The sequence below is a fragment of the Cygnus olor genome, chromosome 17 (genome assembly GCF_009769625.2).
Source record: "Cygnus olor isolate bCygOlo1 chromosome 17, bCygOlo1.pri.v2, whole genome shotgun sequence".
Taxonomy (NCBI): domain Eukaryota; kingdom Metazoa; phylum Chordata; class Aves; order Anseriformes; family Anatidae; genus Cygnus; species Cygnus olor.
The window spans coordinates 15,355,893-15,365,456 of NC_049185.1; the positions used below are offsets into that span (position 1 = coordinate 15,355,893).

The window sequence follows — 9,564 nt, forward strand, 5'->3', positions numbered from 1 at the left end:
CGAGCTCAGGCTCTTCCCTGCTGCTGCGGTGGGGCGCCCCACGGCCGCGGCCTGTCCGCAGTGCCGGTGGGCCGGCTCGCCCGCGCTGCCGCAGCGATCGCCCCGCTGCCGGCGCCCGCCCGCGTCCGGCCCCGTCCGGCCCCGTTCGGCGCGGGTCTGCGCGGGAGCGCTCTGGGCCGGGCCGGGCGGCGCGAGCAGCGGGGGCGGCCGCGGGCCCGAGCTCCGCGCGGCTCTCTCGGGGCGGGAGCTGGCGCCGGCCCCGGGCCCGCCTGAGGGGAGCCGCTCGCCCTGCGGCGGCACCGGTGCCGGGCCGGCCCCTCGCGGCCCGGCGGGGCTGACGTCCTCTTTATCCTCGGCGGAAGGAAATGGCAGCTCTGGGCAGATCCTGCCAGGGCATCCCTGCGGGGCCCGCCCTGGAGTTCCCCCAGGCTCTGGCCGCGGCCCCTGACCGCCACGGCCTGCCGGGAGTCGCGCGGGACGGTTCGCAGCTCGGGGCTGCCGGCCGCGGGCACCTCCAGCCCCCCGCCGTGATGCTGGCGGGGAACAGGAACGACGGCGCCGACGGCTGCGGCTCCTCCGGCTTGTGTTTGCAGAGCAGCTTTGACATTGCCGCTTTAGCTGCGCTTGGGAGTTACAACGAGAGCCTGACCGTCGCTCCGGTGGGTTCCTTCACAAACGCGGCACACCCGCGAGGCTTACACCAGCAGCAGAGTGACAGCCAGTGAGTACGAACATCATTACTGCTGGAACGGGGAAGGGAAAATGTTTCTCAGTTGTACCGGCCTCGTGAAATAACCTGTCTTTCCAAGAGAGGTTCGAATTTGTTTTTTTTCCAGTATTGTATTGTTTGTACGTTAGAGCTGCACTGCTTCTCCTACTGCCTTTAAATTTGTTGGTGAAGGACGAAGGAACCTTCAAAAAAGAAAGAAATGTGATCGGATTTACCTAGATCTTGACGTGCTTTAAGCTCTTGTACTTTTAACTCACTGTTTCTAATATGTGAACACGAAATACTTGTATAAAGTCTTATTCTGTCATATATTGTTCTTTGGTCACATTTAATTTGAGTTTGTCATCCCTGTATTAGAGCCTGAAGTTGGTTCTCATGCTAGTTTTGAAGCATTTGAATTTTAGCAAAAATTGTTCTTGCCCCTTGGAGAAAAAAGAAATAACATAAAGGAGAGATTATCAGGCATTCTGCTCAGAGAACTGAGCAATCACAGACTTCTTTCATTTTCTTTGGAACAAAAGCTGGTCCTTTTTGTCCAGACCTTCCACTCCCTTCACAACTGGTGACATGTGGCAATTGTTGCTCTTACCGCTGTTCAAGCTGTGTGTGAAGTTTGAAAAGGGAGGAAAATATTGCTTGAAAATCTATGTTGTTGGAAGATACAATTACACGCCAATAACCATTTCTCTCTATTTTACAGTGTCACTGTTCGAGGTGGAAAGAAGCATAAGCTAGAAGAAGAGGCAGAAGGGTAAATTAAATTTGTCCTTTGTAGCCTGAGAAATCTTAATTTCCTTTTTATTTTCCATAAAGATTTGAGCACATCTCATCTACAGGATACGTAGGAAAGGATCATCTTCCATTGTTTCAATTTGGAACTCTTCCCCTGAATTGCACATGAGCGAGCCCAAATCCATTTCAGCTACCTAATTAACTGAGTAGAACTGATTTTTCTTGCACGGGTACCCACGTCTTAATAAGAGCAATGTTGTCTTACTTGTTTTGTGGAGGTTGTATTTCCATAGTTTGTCAAATCTGGTGAAATGCACATTACTTTCTATAACACGTTTTTGTGTAGAACACCACATTTCTCTTTTGTCAATTGTAAACTTATTTTGTTTCCTAGTTGTCCTGTGAAGAAGAAGAGACTGACAGGAACCAAAAATTGCCCTTTGAATCCCAGCACTGAAGAATGGATTCTCTGTGCAGGTCAGCAGGCAGCTGGGGAGGTAGCAAGTCGGTATGGTGGCAGCCGTCCTGAAACTGCCATGTTAGAAATTCCCTGTGAAGAAATGGATCAGACAATGGGGGAACAGCAATGCGAGGTTGCTCGCAGGAAGCTTCAGGAAATTGAGGACAGGTAAATGCAGGGATGGAGTGGACTGGCTTTGCTGAGCTTTCCCTTTTTTGGTGGGCAGTAAGGGGTAAAACTAGCATTTAGCAGTGTGATAACACTACTGTAAGTCTGAGATCAACTTTGTGTGCAAGTGGTTTCTTTGTAGGCTACCTATGGTTTTATCAGTGTTGGGGCTGCTATTATGATCTGAACTTGAGGATGCAAGAGATGCTGAATATATATGCTCTTCAAAATCATCATGCAGCATCAATATACCATAATGGGTTCTTACACTCTTTTGTGAGTATCCAGAGCTCAAATTTTAACTCATGTCTGACTATATAACTTGAGCTCAGCTTTTTTTCAACCAATTGCAGCTTGTTCTGTGATTAATTCTTCTAAATGCTCAGGACAGATGTGAATTTGTTAGTGTACAGATTAGCATGAACCAGAGATCTCTGTCTGCACATATGCAGTAAGACTGAGGTTCATCTTGCTGTTAAATATGAGGTGGCTTGATATTGGGATGACGGGGTGGCTATGGGCAGACTTTTACAGTCATTTAATAAGCATATTGTGCATTCTTGCCTTTGAAAGATTTTTCAGCATGTTGTGTATATATCAGTTGACTGCAGTTGTGCTACTATTCCAGAATACTCTTAAAAAAAAAAAAAACAAAAAACACTGCAGACAGTTGTTAGAAAAGCCAAAATTAAAAAAAAAAAAAAGATTTTTTTTAGATGATTACTCAATTGATGATGTATGAAGAGATGCATTTCTCATAGGTAAATCTAAGTAATAATGTTTTTTCTTTGTGATCTGGCTATACCTGCATTACAAAGTCTGCTTTAGAACTCTCAGAGGAGTGTTCCCCCTCCTTCCCAGCTACTCTACTAAATTTTCTTTAAAAGGTTTATCAAAAACAAAGGAGATGCCTCCAGTTTGTTCTAAATGCTTTAACTTTTTATGCTCTTAATCAGAGACACTGATGCCAAATCTTTAAAGATTAAGAACTATATTCAGTAGCTTTTCAATAACTCTCAAAGTTAACATCTGGAGAATTAAACTGGTGAAGTTACTACATAACTGAGACTCATTCTTGTAATATGACTGAATTGTACACCTTCCCCGGAAGTGAATTTGTGGTATTTTATTTTTTTCCTCTCAGTGTATGTGCGCATTGTGCACTGCTGGACAATGCAAAGATAACAAAGCTAGCTTAGGTACCAGAAGTGGCATAGCTGCTCAAGTGGCTTCTACGGTAACAGTCATTCTTAGGGTATATTGGCCCAAGAGAGACTCATGTTAGCATGGCCCCGCTGCTTCTGGTACCCAGCCTAGGTCAGCTATCTACACTGTACAGCGCAGTGCACGTAGATAGAACTGCAGTGGATGTGCCTGTTAACAGTATGCTCAATAGTGTTTATTTCCCTCTTCCCCCTCCATTCCTAGGATAATTGATGAAGATGAGGAAGTTCATGCTGATGGAAATGTTAGCAATCTGCCCACTCTTATCCTGTCAGATACCCTTAAAAAAGGGATGAAGAGGGATTTTGGTGAAGTCCTGACAAAGAAAATAATAGAGTCTATGTAAGTTCTGGAGGAAATCTTGGTGCTATGTAGCTAATACATGCAAATGAAATGAGAGTCCTGGTCTCATGTTTGTGGAGATGTCCTTAATTACTGCATGATGCAGCTGACATTGTGTAGCAGACCATTCATCTGGTCAAAAATAGGAAAAAACTATCCTAATGTGAAACAGAAATAAGTGTAACTATAGTGGTCATCAAGCTGCGTTTTGTACTCCTCATTTGTACAGAATGAAACATGTTGAATAAACAACTATATCCTCATTTTTATATATGCGGGTTTCCAAAAGAAGAAGGTCCTGAAGTGTGACCAACAATACTCAAGTTTTGTGTGAAAGAAAACGCATGGTTAGAACTAAAAGTAATGGAACTAGTTAAGGAAGAGGAAATTTAATAGTTGGTATATGCATTTTGGAATATAGTTCCAGGCTAGCACAAAGGATGAAGATACTCATTGGTCTTCTGCATTTAGCAGTTGTGATTGGAGAACTTTAATTTAACTGGCACTCCATCCCTTCTAGGAGCCGTCCTTCTATGGAGCTGGTGCTTTGGAAACCTCTTCCTGAATTTCTCACAGATAAACTGAAGCCTGTTTCTGTTAAGAACTTCAGGCAGCAGAGTACAGAAGGGTGTCAAGCAAAGCAGTTAACACCAAGAGCTGCTTTTGACCCACAGACTGAAATATTCCCTGAATCACAACAGACTGTCGTGTCTCCAGATGTGTACACTAGTTTGGGAATCTCTGGGTGTGCAGAAGAAGAAATGGAGTTGTAGATGCCAGACTGTAGACTGGAAGTGGTGAACTTCTGCTGGTTTTTGTTGCTGTTTTTTTGATTCTCTCTTTCCTTATGGTTTGATGTGTGAATCTGAAGTTTTATTGTTATTATTTTTCCTAGTAACAATGGTAAGAACATGGGTTGGCCAGACAAAACTTTAGGAAACAAAAAAAAAAAAAAAAAAAAAGATTGCTCTGTTAAATATTCTAATTTTTACTGAAAGCAACCCAAATGCCTTTGGAACAAGAAAGCAGCTTTCCATCTTTGTTAATGTCCTCTTAGTAGTCCTTGATCAGGTATAAAATCCAAATACTGAATCTTATGGTGGCTCAAGCCACACTTTTTCACTTACTGAGCCACTGAGACTGGTGCATATACTGTGCTTAGTCAGTTAGTTTCATTAAAATCACAAAAAGGTATTGAAAGGAAGAAATAATTTTGAGTTTAGTCAGAAGCAGAAAAGTAGTCCCAATAGAAATACAGCTTGTCACACAATGGCTGTTTCATCTGCAGCTGGTTTGCACTTGATGGAAACTCGAGTATTGAAATTATGCATTCTGTAATGTGGTAGGGAAGGAATGTTATAGCTGAGCTTAAGCCTCTTGCTTTGTAGAAAGTAAAACTGGCTACTAACTTGATACTACGAGATATCTACTAACTTTAGTCCTCTTTGGTTCACTCGCTTGTGAATAGTTTGGTTTTTTTGACGACCCTCCTCCCCAGATGGTGCGAAGTCTAGGGAAAAGTGTTTCTCAGCCAACTGATTCACATTTTACATTGTGATGTGATTCCTTGTATACAGTGAGTTGGAAAGTCAGTTGAAGACAGTGTAACTTTTCATTAAATAAATGGCATCCTTTAATTTTTATAAAGATCAGTAAATCAGATAATAGCTGATTTTCTGGGGTAAAGAGAGTCAAATGCTGAATGTCACGTACAACTAAGTCCCAAAGTTTAAGTGGGACTGCTGATATTGGTGGCAAACTAAAAAAAGATGTTCGTCTTTTGCCTACGGAAACCTGTATTTACAGTCTAAACTACAACATGCCATTAACATGACACCAAATAGTTTTATACAGAAGTATGCCAAAAGAATTTTGTACCCTGCTTAGAGTGTTAAGAAAAAGAATCGTCAATGAGTTACTGCTTGTACTTTTTCTCAGTGCACACTACTTCTGTTATGCTTAAACAAGGCAGACATCTTATCTTCTGGTCTTAAGTCCCAGACCTTCCCCAGAGATACCTGAATTGAGGCTTTTCTTAGGAAATCCCTTTCCAAGTAATAGGTTCTGTTGAGTCTTAGCATCCTAGTCTGTATTTGACATCCTGCTAACATAAAGGAGCCAAGTACACTGGCCTTTCAGTATTGCAGCTGTTTGCATAAGAAAATCTATTCTTCCTTTGCACAGCTAATTGATAATCTGATTTTTTTTTTAATGGTTAACCCATAGTTGATAGTTTAAAATCAAGTTTATCTTTTTGTAATCATTCTTCTCTTTTGGATCAGAGAAGCTTTCTTTGAAAGATATCTTTGTTAAATCCTGTTTATATCTTGATGTTCTTGTTGAAGGTTGTGTGAAATTTGCTGTCTCTTGCTAAAATATTTCAGAGCTTCACTAAAAACATTCCAACATTTGAATAGGTATTATTCTGAAAACTGGTGTATAACATCCATTCTGGAACTTTGGAGAATGCGCACAGATCTTTCTTGCTCTTAAGTCTAATTTTATTTCAGTCTGCTATAAATCTCTTGCATGAACTGTGTAAAATTTCTCATTTATTATTAAACTGCTGAACTTGCTTAAAATCTACAGCCTTTAACATGCTACATTGCTTGAGTATAAAGTAAAGCAATGCAGTTTAGGGAAGGCTGTAGTTATTGCAGGTAGAAAATGCGGTGCCTCTAAATAAATACCCATTTTTAAGCTTGCAGGATTATAGTGAAAGTTCAAGGTTGGGACTGTTTTAGCTGATAGCTCTGATCCTAAATAAGCTGAAAAGAAAGGATAGAAAAAAAAGTGATGAAACCATCTCAGCAACACTTATGGCACAGGGTGTAGAAAAATTTGGGAAGTCCAAATATGTCAAATCTAGACACAGTTTCTTCCCTCTTAAAATACTGAATGACAAGTTGCCCATCAAATTTGCAGGAGAACAAATGTACGTAGATGGCTTTTAAACATGCTTTTTTTTCCTGTTATGTTTGTATCAAAGGTTAGCTTTCAGAAGTGTATTTCCTCTTTAATCCCTTGATGTCAATAAAGTATCACTGAGCCCTGTTAATCTGACATCTGAAACAAGAATATAGTGGTGGACTACTGACGAAGACCATGAGACGGGGGAAAAAAATGTGTCCAATAAATTTGCTTTGGTATAAAAGATTAATTTTTTTATAATTAATTTATGCTATTATTAGGAGACAACATGGCTGAATCCTTAAATTGATGGAGGAGAAGAGTATGGGTAACGGAGGAATCAGTTATCTAGGAGGACTGAGCAAAATTCTTGCTTTAGCAATCAGTTAGAGAGAGTGAGAAAGGACAAGCTACTGGGTGTTTTCAAACTTTTCTATTTGTAACAGTTTTATTTGGTTTTGACTTCCCTAAAATACTTCTATTAATGCTGTTTACAAGCAGGATAGCAAATGTGATGCAGTATTAGGAAAAAACTTTTATTTTGAAATATGGAAGAGCTAATTCTGGTCAGTCTTCTCTTGGGGCCAAATCACCCTTTGTATGTGAGTTTTCAATAAATTTTCTAAAATATTTTTAGATGGCTGTGCTTCTTTCTTAATGGAAGTGAAAACAAAACTTGTGAATGTATGTCCCATCCTTTACTTGGAAGGTAAGAGAATATTTTGACCTAAAAAGATTTTTAGTTTAATCATACGTTCCCAAAGACATGTAACTTTTCCTCCACTGTGTTCTGCAGGGCTGTAGTAACTGTACGGCAGAATAAACCTGAAGCTGCCAGAGAAGGACTGTGAATCCGTCATGATCCAAAAGTGTCTGACAAAACAAAGGGTTACCTTTGGTAAAAGGTGTTGCTATTGCTTGTATTTTCAGATCTTTTATTTTACTTCAGAGTGCCTAGTTTGGTCATTTCTGTATAAAATCAAGAAATGTTGGAGTGCGGAGTATTTTTATAATTACTTTATTAGTAGGCAACACCGCTCTTTTTTTTAACGTCTATTTAGTAATTTTTCAAGCAGTTTGAAAGACAAAGTTGCTTGACCTAGACCAGTATTACCTTTGCTTTCAAAATGAGAAAACTAGCACTTCAGATTTATTCAAAACAACCTGAGTTTTCCAGGCTGTGTCAAATAATGTGTGATTCAATGTGAATGAATTGAATTTCAATTGGATTTAAATTAGTCAGTTCAATGGATTTAGTTAAGGCTTAAATAATTCTCCAGTGCAGAGTAGGAGACAAAAAAAGTAGTTTAAAACCAAACACATCTAAGATTGTGTAGAGCTTGCCTAGTTGTCTAAGTTTCCCTGGGAATGTGGCTGTGAAACTGTAGACAGGAGTTGTATTACGGTTATGGAGCCAGCCCTGTGATATATTTTGGCATGGATTTGGAACTGAACTTGTATTTGTTCCAGAGCTTGTGTCTTGTATCAATGAGCCATGGCAGGTGTATGATTTCTATCACAGATCATATATTTAATCAACTCTGCATGTAACAACATATGCGTGAACTGCTAGGCCTAGATCCACACTTGCTGTGATGCAAGCAGACACTCCAAAACAGAGGTTAGAGCAGAAAGTAGTCATGTTAAGGAAGCATACTGCAAAGGTGAAATCTGTCCCATGACATAAGTATTACTCTTCCCTCTCCTGCCCCAGCTTAGCTTGGGTTTACTTTAACTTAGCATCTCTCATCTACTGTCAGATCTCAAATGAAGACCCTCTGCTGCCAATTTAAATTCTCTCACTTTTATCTGTGGCTGTTGATGTACTACATAAAAATCTCATGGTGCCCTGGTATTACTTAAGAAGACTTGAGTCTAATAAAAAGTATGAATGCTAGTAGGATTTCTGAATTCTATTCGGCTCCCAGATGCCCAACAAGAAGTATGTGTGCTATTAGGGAGAGTGATCTCAATAAATATTAGCAGCTTGTATTGGAACCTATATTGCCAGTAAGTCTTGTTAAAGCATGCCATGAAATATCTGCAGCTATAAAGGGTGCAGATATAAAAAAAAAAGCACCAAAAGGATACAAATAATACTTCAACAAACTCTTTTGTCTGCTGTGTTTAACAAGGTTTGGGTGGAAACATAGTAAACAGAGTCCATTTCCAAATATCATGGGAACATGACCATAGAGAACTTTCTTCACATTTTCTTAGATCTTAATGTTGCTCTTCAAGCCACAACACGTTTTCATCTTTGAGGTAAGTTAAATGATACACTAGTGAAAATGGGCAATATATATCCATGTCACTGGGTAGCAGCGTTACTGCTGTTTTACTTGGTAAATCACACCTGGAAAGTTGCAGAGTAACCAAGTTGAAGCAATTTTCAGAAGTACATGTTGAAGACTATCTCCCTTTGTTCATTTTGCAAGACCTTTACAGTTCATCCCATACATGCTAACACATAGCGCTGCACTGGCTGAACAGCATACGTCTAACTTTCCAGAGACAGCCAAGGACAGTGGTTATAGGCAGCACCTACGCTAGATTGTTGGGTAGAAGTGCTATGTCATGCATGCAGTTTTAGAAGAAGGCTGAGTGGTGGCAAAATGACACATCTACAAGCCTTTCAGAGTGCCCTGCCGCAGGACAGATGAGAGGGAAAGAGATACAGCACAGGTGAAGTGCTCCAGTGCCTTCATCAAGGTGTTTCAGGCTATAGGGTATAGGTGTTTTTCCTGCCTGCTAGGGCAGTAACCAAATACAGGAATAACTTCCACTGTAGCATAGCAGATGAATGTAGCTTTCTGCTCCGTATCATTCACCCCAGCCACTCTTAATCCCTTTGTCTAGTTTTATCTGTAGTTGCACAAGGATGAGTTTGAGGATTGCAGTATTCTTGTTCAAAGTGATGATTAGCAGCTGCTTCAATTAAGGGGGGGGGGGGAACCGGATCTACACCATCACTGCTTCCTCCCCCTGCTGTGGTAGC

The 9,564-nt window shown here is 40.8% G+C and overlaps 1 protein-coding gene across 2 annotated transcripts; it reads left to right on the forward strand.

The window, feature by feature from the left end:
• The first annotated feature begins 204 nt into the window (after nt 1–204).
• On the forward strand, nt 205–6,772 carry CCDC117 (coiled-coil domain containing 117). 2 transcript variants are annotated; one of them, XM_040576641.1, is made up of 5 exons: nt 213–721; nt 1,431–1,481; nt 1,857–2,090; nt 3,519–3,656; nt 4,177–6,772. In XM_040576641.1, exons 1-5 carry the CDS (start codon nt 366–368, stop codon nt 4,427–4,429), a joined length of 1,032 nt encoding a protein of 343 aa, XP_040432575.1. In that variant the 5' UTR covers nt 213–365; the 3' UTR covers nt 4,430–6,772. The 2 variants fall into 2 exon arrangements, with proteins under 2 accessions (XP_040432576.1, XP_040432575.1); XM_040576642.1 differs by lacking the exon at nt 3,519–3,656 and having other exon boundaries at nt 205–721.
• The last annotated feature ends 2,792 nt before the right edge of the window (nt 6,773–9,564 follow it).

Excerpts from the sequence above, each read along its gene's own strand:
- CCDC117 (XM_040576641.1), top strand. The coding sequence starts at position 366 with ATGGCAGCTCTGGGCAGATCCTGCCAGGGCATCCCTGCGGGGCCCGCC. Across the intron at positions 1,482-1,856 it reads CTAGAAGAAGAGGCAGAAGG|TTGTCCTGTGAAGAAGAAGA; the intron begins GTAAATTAAATT and ends TTTGTTTCCTAG. Across the intron at positions 3,657-4,176 it reads AAGAAAATAATAGAGTCTAT|GAGCCGTCCTTCTATGGAGC; the intron begins GTAAGTTCTGGA and ends CATCCCTTCTAG.